This window comes from Ixodes scapularis, unplaced genomic scaffold (genome assembly GCF_016920785.2).
Source record: "Ixodes scapularis isolate PalLabHiFi unplaced genomic scaffold, ASM1692078v2 PGA_scaffold13__105_contigs__length_92229423, whole genome shotgun sequence".
Lineage (NCBI taxonomy): Eukaryota > Metazoa > Arthropoda > Arachnida > Ixodida > Ixodidae > Ixodes > Ixodes scapularis.
In genome coordinates, this window is record NW_024609839.1 from 26152446 (window position 1) to 26164811 (window position 12366).

Sequence of the window (12366 nt, forward strand, 5' to 3'; positions counted from 1 at the left end):
GTGCGGAATGAGCTCGAAATGAGTGCAACCCGTGCTGGACCGTGAAGATCGCACGCTGGGCATTGATATTGTGAACATTAGAAGAGTGTATTATAATAAATTACCCTAGTGACTTCTCGGAAACCGAAACCTCCCGAACGCGAAGCCACGGGAGAAAGCGATGAAGAGCACCTACGCCGCTAGAGCGAGTGGTGCGGTAAGGTGATGACTCTGGAAAGGAAACGGTCAGTCTGGGTTTCCTTTGGCCGGCTCAAATTAAAACGGCTTGTGGCCGGCGAAAGCTTTGTTCCGCGCTGTAAAAGAAGGGAGGAGGCGAGGGAATACCTGGTCGGGAACACTTTCCAGAACGAGCCGAGTTCTGCGGATGCGAAGCACGACGCTGGAACTGTTGGTGGCCCGCCGCCGCTGCCCCGCTTTGGAGAGGCGCCATTTATCACGTCTTGCGCCTTCGGTTAGAAACAAGAAAAGAAAAAAGAGAAATATTTTATATATTGAAAGAAAAAAATAGGTTGGTAATTCCTTCATTCTTTTTATCCTCTTGTCTTCGTTTGTATTTGCAACTCGTATTTGTTCATTAAGTTATCTTTTCTCGCTCCGTCTCTCCCAATATCTGTCTAAGGTATCTGTGTCTTTAGTTGTATCTCTGTGTGCCGTCCGGGCGCATAACTCTTGTCACTTACTCCCTCCATATGAGAACCAAAACTAATGTCGCTTGATCTGTTGTGTTCGTTGTGTACAAGTTAGCGCTTAGCGCACCAGTGCACGACGCCCGTGCTCCGTGCGGCACTTGGAAGCGAATGGCGGCGAAGCACTCCGCTTGTGGAACATGTCCTGCGCGTTCACGCAACAATGGTGGTTGCTAGATACTTGAAAGAACCGTGAATGGTGTATTTTGTCAAAGGACTTTACCGAAACCCAGGACTCCTGGTTGCACGGCGAGAGCTTTCATTCCAAGTGCTTTGAGCTGCGGCGCGCTAGAGCATTCTGCTATACTTCCGGAAACGCCGGGATTCGTATAACTTGAGAGAGAGAGAGAAAAAAAAAAGAGGCAATCTTTATACAAAACAGCTGGAGCATATTCCGTCCTACCGCTTGTGCGCGCCATGGCCTCCGCGCTCGCAGCCCTCTGGCGCCTAAACTGGAGAAGTTCCAAACGGGACTGACGATGAAATGCGAAAACGGATGGGGAGGCGTAAAAGGAGGAGGAAGAGAACCGGGAAGAAAGAGAGGAGAGAGAGTGAAAACGAGAGAGGAGGGAAACAGAGCAGCGCGCGCGCTTCTCCTCTCTCTTCCTTTCGTCCACGCGCATCGACAAAGGGGGAAGCAATGGGGAAGAGTTTCGGGAGGAGGAGCCTCCTATAAAGCGCACGGGGGAGTCCCAACCCGACGTTCAAAACAAGCCGTGGTTCGGGAGCCGGTCGCGTCTCGGAGCCGCGCTCGCCCTCGATACGCCTTTCGCACCCCTGCGTGTTGCAGGGTTCGGTGTCACTCGCTGGTGCTCACGTGGAGTTCGGACTCTCTGTTTTTTCGTCGTGCCACCGAAGAGGACGGCGTGGTAGGTTCCAGCGTCCGGTCTTCGTGAGGCCTAGCAGCTTCGCGCCGACGTCGCTCTGTGTGTTGGGATTTCGGAATTTTCGGGAAGCGGTGGAGGTAAGCTTGGCAAAAGGAGTCCGGTCTCTTCTCTCCTTTCGGGGCAACGAATCACCAGTGGACGGTCCTTGATAAACTTAAGAAGTGCTTGAGTTCCGTGTGAAGCGTGCTCGAACTAGGACAGCCAAAACGTCCCGAGTTCTTCGAAGAAACTGCGAATTGTGCCGTATAGCAGCGGCTAAAAGAAAGGAACGGTTGTCTGTATCTCAAGGCCAAACGATGATGTCTTTCCTTCAGTCTTAGCCGGATCCGTCGGAGATGTGTTCCAAGCCGACTCTCAGGTCAGTTGGCTAGTGTGTAGTGGAAGATGTAAACCGTCATATTTTTATATCAGGTTTTTGTCAGTGCGAAGATCACCCCGAGCCGTCACAATGACCGCTTCGAGATCCCCGCAAGTTTGATTGTGCCGCTTGCAGGCTTGAAAGCGGAACTCCAAGACAGTCACACCCCAAGGACACACGTGGTCACCTGTTTAAAAATCCGCGACATTGTGTTTGACCACACTCACATGTGCCATAACGCAAATTAATATAATCAAGAGCGGTGATAGATTCAAATCCATCCTTGAAAAAGTGTCCGGAAAGCCAATGTTCAGGTAGGGCGTGATGAATACAGTTTAGGCCTCTCATCGTACCGGGAATTTTTCTATGCCACAGCGGAGCGTGAGGTGAAGCCAAACCTCCATCAGAATTCGGCCTATTCGTCACTTTTAAACGTGTTCCATTTTTGACAATTTTAGTGAATCGGTAAAGAGCTCGTCAAGTGTAAGAACTCGTCAAGTCCAAGATCTCATTAGGTCCAAGAGCTCGACAATTTAAAAAGCTGGGCAACTGGGCAACCTCAGAAACACGGCGACTCCAGAATCCTCTATTTTCAAGTATCACGGCTGCTCCAGAAAGTTGGCAACTCCAAGAGCTCAGCAAATCCCTGAGCTTGGGAACTGCTCGAACATAGCAAGTCCAGGAACTCAAAAACCCCACCAGCTTCAGCCAAGCCCATGAGCTAGGTCAGTCAACGATCTAGGCAAGTACTACCACCGGGGCAGCAGAAACGTGGGAAACGAAGTCATCATGGACTACGGATACCTCAACCAGGCTGCGGCCAGCGCAGCGTTCGAGCCCTGCATGGAATCGGCGGCGTGCCAGCTGTCTTGTTCGTACGCGGAACTTGGACCACCGACGGCGGCGTACCACCGGTACTCGGCGCCGGTGCCCAGGTCCTTCTCGGCGCCACCGTCGGCCTCGGCACCCACCTGTGGTGCCGCGGGTCTCATCGCTCGGGGTGTCCGGCCAGAGCCTCCGCCTCCGCCGCCGCCACCTCCGCCACCGCAGTCCCAGCACCACCCGACTCCCGTCTTCCCGGCTGGGGCCATACAAAGTGAGTATACTGCTACACAAGACACCTTATTAGCGTGTTTTACGTAGCGTTACCGTATACTACCGTACGCAGCGCAATGCTCTTAGCGCGCGACAAAGAGCACGCTTTGAGGATGAAGTTCGATTTTTTAGTATCAACACCGCCTCGTATGGTAGCCTGCGGTAACGTTTTGCTAAAGCAAGCCTATACTTGCTTTGTTTCGTGTCTTGTCTAAGCCATGGGAACATTGTGCGGCGCGTTTTAAACTGTCTGGGTATGTTTTCTACGGTGTAAAGTAAAAACGATTCTTTTTTTACCCTTTTTTTACTATACTTTGAGTCAGTGTTTTCGACGTAAATACACGCCCTTGAAGAGGCATGTTTGAGTAGAAAGGTTTGAATTACTGTTTTACTATTTTGGGTATTGCGAAAAGGCGGGAGCACGTAAAAATCTTGCGTAGTAAAGACATATTAATGGCACACGATCTCTTAATGACTTAAGTGTAAGTAATTAAAGTATAGAAATTCTAGCCCAAATCTAGAGGAAGGCAGGCATCCTGAACAAGCGTTACACGGGTGTTTAGAGACGACGATAAGGAGCGTGAGAAGACAACATTATCTAGAATGATTATATCCCGTCTACACTTTCTAATTTTTGTAACGACGTATTGACATCATTTCTGCCCACTCCTCTAGTTCTTTTTGCGACTTGAAATTCGTTAATAGCTTATATATTTCACTACGTCTCTTATGTCTTCTGCAAGTTGCTTTTTTGTACCTGTTGATGATATATCGCCGTAGCTAAAACTGGCATGTTGCTGGTTGGCGTTAAACCTGCCTTTAGCCACGTAACCAATCACAATACCTGTCAATGTCTAAAAAAAAAAAAAAAAAAAATGGGACGTGTTTTTCGGATGTCGCCAACTTGGCAGTTTGACGCGAGCCCGATGTCGGATGTCCTTCGACGCATTGATAGGGTACGAGTTTCAATCTCACTGCAATGACGTCAAAATTATAAAACACGGCTTTTGATTATTCTAGAAATCTAGGTGGTGTTGAATGGGACCGCGGTCAATAACATTATATTAGCATTCCTATAGTTCCAACCAAATACATGTTACCTTTGCACAAAAAAAGAAGCCATAATTAGGATAGTTGAATCGAAATTTTTAGCGAGAGTGATCGAATAAAAGAGGAGGAGGGTGCAAATGATTGTGTACGCGGGATTGGTTTCCCACCGATTCAACGCAGTTCGGTAGCATCGGTAACATTCAAATAACCATGGCCAGATTTTGGTGAAAGTGCGGACGGCCAGCCAATTGCTTCGAAGTAGCGCGGCGGCGAAGACTTGCAGAGCCTGGAGGAGGACACCCGACCTCAAACTCTAATCTAAGACAAACCAATGCTATTTTTATTGCAGTCGTAAACAAGAAACGCGAGTTTCGTTTTATGAAACAGAAGGCATTTGGGACGGATAGATGTTGCTCTCCCGAAATTGACAAGAATATCAATTTTCACTAGAGTGACAAACGGCGACCGACACCTTCAAGCACGTGCTGCACGCAGGCGAAGATTGGAAAGCGGGACAGAAGCCTGGTTCACATGCAGCGGTTTTGGCCCTAGAGCGGCGCGATTTCTGCCGTCGCGGCGCTCTGGCCAGCAACAGCGGTTAAGCGGCACGAGCGCCGCGACGGCAGAAATCGCGCCGCTTTAGGGCCAAAATCGTTGCATATGAAACCCGCTTAAGGCATAAGCGCGCACACACCACCAACAATTGTCTGCGACATAATAAGATAAAAACTTTTAGCAATTGGACCGATGTTTAGCACCCTTCACAAGCGTTCGTTTGTTGTCGGGACCTGACGCTCAGGCGACAGAAAGTTGGCAAACAAGCTGTGTGTGTGTGTGTGTTTTTTTCTGGCGGGACTAAACATCGAGACTACAGATGTCTTCTAGTTAAGACAAATCTTGTGCTATTTTTGTTACTTGGCAGCACAAAATAAAATGCCTAGTGTCAAAAAAAAAAGAAGTGTAAAACAAGTTTGCACGTAGTTTTGTGTTCTAGTTAATTTATCCAAGCCTTTCACGGTTGAATTAAAGTTGCCAATTCTTCAATCTAGGTTATAAGGGGAGCACGTTAACATTTGATCATACGTTAATATCGGCCTCGGTAATATAGACCTTGTTAATACTAATACCCCGCCCGCTATATTGACACCATTTTCGGGGACAAACTGGGAAAATATATGCATTCTTGTCTCGTTACTATGGACAACTCACATCATGGAATATTTTTTTTTTTGGGGGGGGGATGGAAGTGTTCATAATAGCGAGACATTAATTAATGAAAATTAATTGCGAGGTCGCAATGAATACGCTGTGATCTACACTCAACCGTACGCGAATCAGAGTTGCATAAAAGGGGCGCCGTTTTTCTGACGTCATAAATAAGAGAACAATCAAAGTGCACGTTTCGCGATAATCACTTGAAAAACCTTCGGGTATACGAATAAGGGACACAAATCAAAGTAGCATGTTACTACGCTTGGGCCATTTAGTGAATCTATTCAATTGGCATAAGCAAATCTGGAAGCCCCTAAATGCTAGCGCGATTCACTGAGGCGTGTTTGCCTATGCTTCGAGCACTCGCTCTACGTCGAGTTACGACGGCGAAAACTCATGATTTTGAATAAAGCGTGACATATCTGCATGCGACATAGAAAGAGAATTCTCGGTGACTCGTTGTGGTGACTCGACAAGACGTAGTCGCAAGCGGCTGTGCGAATGGTACTTTCGCGACTCTAAATGAATACTCATGGCAGGCACCAGGGGTTATGTTTCTCGTTCAAGAATTCAGGGTTTACAAAACAAAAATGAAGCAAAACTATCCAAAATTAAATAAAAAAGTTGGGGCTCCAATCTACGCTGTGAACGTGGTTGGCCAACGGAGCTGTGGTATCACCTGCAACGATATCCCACTGCACTATACCGAATGATTGAAGAAAAAAAATCCACTGTACCAAAACCTTTTTTAAACATGAAAGACTTCGCACGCTGCCGTTGCCGCGGCAGCTTATGCAACCGTAATCTTTACCGCGAGACGCATGCGGGGAGCACCACGTGCTTCGCATTGTTAGCGGGGCTAGTGACGTCACTCCCCATTTCTTACTCTGCCATTACCGCGGCAGCTTATGCAACCGCAATCTTTACCGCGAAACGGATGCGGGGAGCGCTACGTGCTTCGTATTGTTCGCGCGCGCCTTATCATCTATCATGTGGTTTTCTTATTGAAACAAGTGTCAAAACCACATGATAGATAAGGTGCGCACGAGCGATGATAAGGTGCGTGCAGTGGTTTTCTGTCGACTACTATTCTGTCAACGGACACTAAGAAATCCGACCAACGGGTCATATACAGCTTCGCTGTAAAACCTTCCAATTACAATGCTGGAGCTACGGGAGATCCTGCAAGCTTACTAATTTTTGGAAACACGTACCACTTGTATCGATAAACCTTGTTCAGGCTAGTTTACACTAGAGCCAGAAACTAAACTATGCTGAGAGTATCGGCACCCGATTCCCGGATTGTCTTTTGGGCTTCGTTATTATGGTGCAGGCCGTATGATAATTGCTAGAGTAACAATGCAAAAGTCCGACATCCACAGCTTTAAATATGCTGTCTGGAAGTTCAGGCGATATGGTGACGCTCTGCCGGGGACTCTGAACGGCTAATGGCGCGTTTACACTTGCGGATTCACGGGGCAGATCGCGCGGGCGGAAAGGGGATTTTAGAGCCGGGTGGCAAAATCGACTCGTCACTGGCAGAAAATCTGGATCAGTCCGGGACCTATATCCAGTTATTCCGCCAGCGTCGAGTCGATCTTGTCATCCGTCTCCAAAATCCACTTTTTGCCTGCGAGGATCCGATCGCGAATCCGCTAGTAAACACGTCATTAGGAAAAACTGTTTCCCGTAGTTTAAAAAAAAGTCTAGATGACTTTCGACCGGTTTTTTAGCACCCGAATGCTTGAAGTGTTGATACTCGTTGCCGTGAAGCGTAGCCTAGAGCCACTAAATAAGCTACGCTTCAAAGTAACGCAACTTCAGCCACCTTGGGGCTTCAAATCATGGTCGCCAGCTATCTGAGGCTTTATCTGAAATCTCAGGAGGCGCTTCTCCATCCTCCAGAAATGTTAAAACAGTTCGCGACAGATCAAAGCAATATCAACTCAGCTTCCTAACGCCGTACCTACAGCTGAGGAAATCGCTTTTTTTAATTGTGACGATTGACAGTCGCGTCTGCTCTGCACTAAGCACAAAGATGGCAGCGCCCACTAGCAGATCGATTAACAAAGTGCCGATACTCTAAGCGTAGCTCATTTCTTGTCTCTAGTGTAGGCTATATAGGGGTTCCAGTTCAGACATTTGCGTAGGTGATATTGACTGCAACAACCGTGCACTGTTGAGGTGCACGGAAACCTATTCAATATTAAACTGCAAGACAAAACCCCGTTGGTGGGTAGCTAAAGGCGACTTGCGCAATCAGGAACGGCGCTCCGAACGCTTACTGTGACGTCTCTATTGTGGTTAGTTTTGCTTCGATTATATTAGATTCACTCGCACTGACAGCAGTCGTGAAGTCTTTTTCTGACCTTTTTGAAAATAGCGAGAGTGCGCGTACATAGATTTGAAAGGCGCTGAAAATGCGCGAGGGCCGAGTTTTCGAAAACTCTGCATTCGACATCACACCCCGGGAAAGGGGGGGGGGGGGGGGGGGGGGGGGGGGGGGGGGGGGGGGGGGGGGGGGGGGGGGGGGGGCTTCCTAGGTATTTTAAAATAATTTTCTGCAGCCTCCGTGCACCAAATTTAAAAAAAAAAGAATGTCTATATTCGGGATCCTGGATGCCAAATTAAGACGATTTAAGTGTTTATTCTTCAATATAGAGCCGTTTCAGTTTCTCTTTAAGTCCATGTGCAGCCGATGCTACATGCGCGAGCCTGCGGCCCTTAGGGTGCCTACATGTCTGTCTGCAAAAGCGCGCGTGTGTATCACGGCGCTATAGACGCTTTGCAGCAGCTGTGCATGGGCGCCGCCATAACTGACCTTCAGTTTTTGTTCCCTTTTATTTAGTTTATTTCACTTCATCATTACCATAGCAGGCCAGGTTATTGCCACATTATATTCAACTGGGTCCTTTTCTAAAGCATCGGCCTTTGTAGAGGATCGGCAACTACCGTTTCAATTTCTCGGCATCTCGGTAAGACAAGAGAAGGTCAGCAATGGCGGCTCTAACTTGGCGCGTGTGTAAAGCGTCTATAGCGGCCCTGAACAGTGCCTGCCCTGCATGAGCGCGTGGGCTTGAAACAAAGCAAATTGTTTTGTGTATGTTTATACAGCCGGAAGTTAGTCTGCCTCAGTGGGCGCCTGGTATCTCAGCTGTAGATGAGCAATTTAGCAAGTGCGGTACAACCCCTAGCCTGGGGTCTTTAACGTGCACCACGCAGTAGTGATACACGACCGCACGCCGGTACGATGCTCATCCAGATCGAAACGGGCAGGGGTGGGGATTGAACCAGGATTCCTGGGTTCTGCAGCGTGAGCTTTCGCTCCACGTGCTCCGAGCTGGTGTGCCCTAGCCCACTCGGCCACCGATCCCCCCCGTGGGCTTCCCAGGCAGCACAAAACGTCGTGGAAACGTCGAGAAAAGGTTCCGGACGTCCGTGACGTCCCGCATGACTTCGATCACGTTTTTTCGATGTTGAGGTGACGTCCTTATATAACGTTCCATTAGAGTCCAATCAGTGACGTTGTGACGACGTTGTATTTCAACTCAAACGTCGTCAACGTTCCCACGACGTCTATGCGCGAAGTTCTCACAACGCCTAACGATCACGTTTCTTTGACGTTGAACTGAAGTTCGTAAATGACGTCCCATTATCGTCCTGTCCGTGACGTGCTGGCGACGTCACGTTTCAACTTTAACGTCGTCATCGTTACCACGACATCAAGACAAGACGTTTTAGCAACGTCGAACACTCACGTGTCTTCAAAGTTAAAATAAAGTCCAGGGTGACGTTACATTATTGCCCCGTCAGTGACGTTTCAGCGACGTCGTGTTCACACCTAAATGTCGTAAACGTCATACAAGACATGCTGGCAACGTCGACCACTCACGTTTTGTTCGACGTTTTTAGATTTTCCAGATTAATCTCCAGCCCCAGAATCACTGTGGTCAAGGTGACAGTGCTCAAGAGCCGGAAACAAAACTTAATTTTTGAGAGGTTGAGAAGTTTAATTATTTATACATTAATTTGTGCATTTCAACATGCTATTAATTGCACATCGATGACGCTAAAGAAGGCATTCACAAAACTCAATGTACACGGAAGAAAAAAAAATAATATGAAAGCATGTTAGGAATATCATTCCTTTTAGGTGTGCTTGTTATAATTTTGGTTTGTTTAAAATATTGTTACGAGTTTAATTTGCGAAGCCCATGGCGTCTAGAACGGATCGAACTGTACCATTCTTGCATTTTTCACGCGCGTTGTCGTCTTCCATGGTTCACGGACCCTGGCACGCGCCTCAGGGGCGCCGCCACACTATCCCCTCTCCCTATGATTTCAGGCCTGCATCCTTTCCTAGGAGCATCCATACTGCTCCGCGACTACCCGAGATTGTTTTAAGGTTCGTCAATTTCTCTTCGTATTTTGTAATCCCTGCTCACCTGCGCACAACCGAAAAATTCGCAGTAACATCACAGTTCATTCATAACACCAACTTCCAGCGCCTTAGCGCTTTCGGTAGATGGGGGCGCAAATTCTTGTCACGTGACTGTCAGTACAGATCTGGCTATTGTTGCCACTGGTGACGTACTCAAACGAAAATCGCATGCCAGCACACACTATATCAGAGCAGAACTTCACCGGACACTTGCGCATTTTTGGAGTTGACTAAAAAAAATGCCCGGCAATGACGAAATCCGGTAGATACTATCCTCGGTTTGTGGAAATTGACATTCATAATGCCAACCCCTGAATGGCCAAGATGACGGTCCAAAAAAGCGTTCAACGCCAATCCGCACTTACGTGCGAAAAAAAAAAAAAAAAAAAGCAGCCGGCACGGCGCGAAAGAGAGAGGGGGAAAGGTAGGCAGAGGAGGTGCCAGTGGCATCTCCATAGAGCCCCATGCGATGCGTCGGGAAACTCGGCAAGAAGAGGGCGAGAGAGAAAAGTAAGGGAAGACAGCGACGACGAACAATTGACAAGCCTAAGTTCTGGGCGCACGTATTTTCTCAGTCGTTCCCAAAATATTTCACTGAATGTTCTGTTCTTCGAATTGGCCCAGAGAGAACAGCTCTGGGACCCGGTCCAGCATTTTCCGAAAGCCAGTCACTAGCACCGGCCGTCACGTCTCCGGGTCTACGAGGCAGGCTGCTATGTCGCCATGATTTTTTCTTTTTTGAGTCTGCATGCAGTATAAGTGCTGGAATTAGATGAGTCGGTCAAGTCGCCCCCATGAAGAAGTCGGTGATCGCCAAAAACGCCGTCTTATTCAGTCACGGCTCGAGGACCTTTTTCAAGGCCATAACGCTTCACATGTTGAATCGTACCACTGCTCGGATCAAGGTGCCTGTGAGGATATGAATAACGCCCCCCAGAAAACAAGTGGCCGTGCACATAACGGCGCGTCAAGTCCAGTCTCCGATCAAGACCCTTCAGACGCCTCCGACGATCCCAATCAAGAACGACCAGCGGACGGGATCCCCCTTCTGAAACCATTCCCGTGCACGCAGCGAGAGTACCGGCTACGCGCAATGGGACGGCTAAACCACGCGCGTCAGCGCATTAATCAGAAGCCGAACGAGGTAAGCGGTGGAACATTCCGCGCCCTGTGACATCGTCTCTTGTTCATTTATTTATGTGAATTTGTTTGTTCTTTGGCACGTCCAGGGACGTCTTTTGGAGACGCTCCGTATTGCATATCGTGTCTGAAGCGTCTCAACATGTTGAAATAAACAGTTCGTACCAAACTTGCGTTTTAGTTACTTCCTTTGTACTTGCTTGATAGCAACTTGCCTTCGCAAAAATACTAAAAAATCATTTTTTTTTTTTTGGGGGGGGGGGGGGGGGGGACCACAACGTTTTCCCACGACGGCTAGGAAACCTAATTTGGAAAGGTTTCTCGACGTTCTGTGAACGTCGTTGGTAGTCCGGATGTCGTAAACACACGTATCATAAACGTCGAGAGAGGACGCAACGGCCCACTGAGACGTGCATGTGACGTGCAACAAACGTCATTTGGAACGTCCCATCGACCTTCTGTGCACCTTTTCTCGCGGACATTTAAAGGTTTCATCGACGTCGAAGGAAGGTAACGTACGAACCTTCGACGTTTTACGACGTCACGTTCCAGACGTCTTCGACGTTCTTTCGACGTTTCCTTCACGTTTATGTGCTGCTTGGGTTGGCAGGGACGCTGAAAGCTCTGAGCTCGTGCTTGTAGCATCGTCTTCGTCTGGAGTTAAGCTGAAACGAAGTATAAGCGGGTGTTAAGGGGGTCATGAAACGATATCGGGTTGGAATGTTTATGATTCTACAGAGGCGTACTGGACCTAGACTGGCCCAAGCATACTTGCACGGACCTCCACTGATTCAGAAGCTTTTTGGCCCCGGTGAAATTGCGAGGATAAAAAGGATATATTTTGTTTAGTCTTGCCTTCACAAGGCTCAATGACGTAATTGTGTGATTGAAACTACCCTCCTGATGATAGTCGAGCGCGGCTCATGGATAGGAAACGAACTGCGTGAACACTGTACATCGGCTCGTAACAACCAATGCCTCGGCGGGCACTCGGGTAGTTGCTTGAGTCCAACTATACGGCGGTGATGAGAATAGCCGAACTCTAACATTGCCTGGAGCTCAGCGCGCGTTTTCTACTTTGCCAACCCCAGCGCATGGCTATGATTAACGTTGGCGGCAAAGGATAGACATTAGGCCACGTGGCCACTTGTTCTGGCTCCGAGTCGAGGGTATGAACGATGCTCATATTTCTCGCATTTTTTCGGTGACTGCCTTTTCCCAGAGAAAAGAAAGCTAAGGTAAGTTTTTTCAGTTATTACCGTTAGGGAGTGATGATAAGTATTATTTATCAAAAGTAGAAAAATCGTTTCATGGCTCTTTTAAGGGTACCTTTATGCTGGTCGTGTGAATGGGGTATTAGCTTACGTGGCCACAAGGAGATAATAGCCGACAATTTTGTGGATTGATATACTGGAAGTCGAAGAAAACATACAACATACAAAATAGAGTTGCGAGTTCAGCGCTGTGTGTATTGTGTGTTATGTGTGAATGTGCTAA

The 12366-nt window shown here is 48.0% G+C and overlaps 1 protein-coding gene across 1 annotated transcript in view; it reads left to right on the forward strand.

The window, feature by feature from the left end:
- The first annotated feature begins 2720 nt into the window (after window positions 1-2720).
- Window positions 2721-12366, forward strand: part of LOC8037394 (paired mesoderm homeobox protein 2-like) — a 160568-nt gene continuing 150922 nt past the window's right edge. The window contains exon 1 of the mRNA XM_040499764.1: window positions 2721-3027. Coding sequence (XP_040355698.1) covers window positions 2721-3027 — 307 coding nt within the window. The remainder of the gene's footprint in view (window positions 3028-12366) is intronic.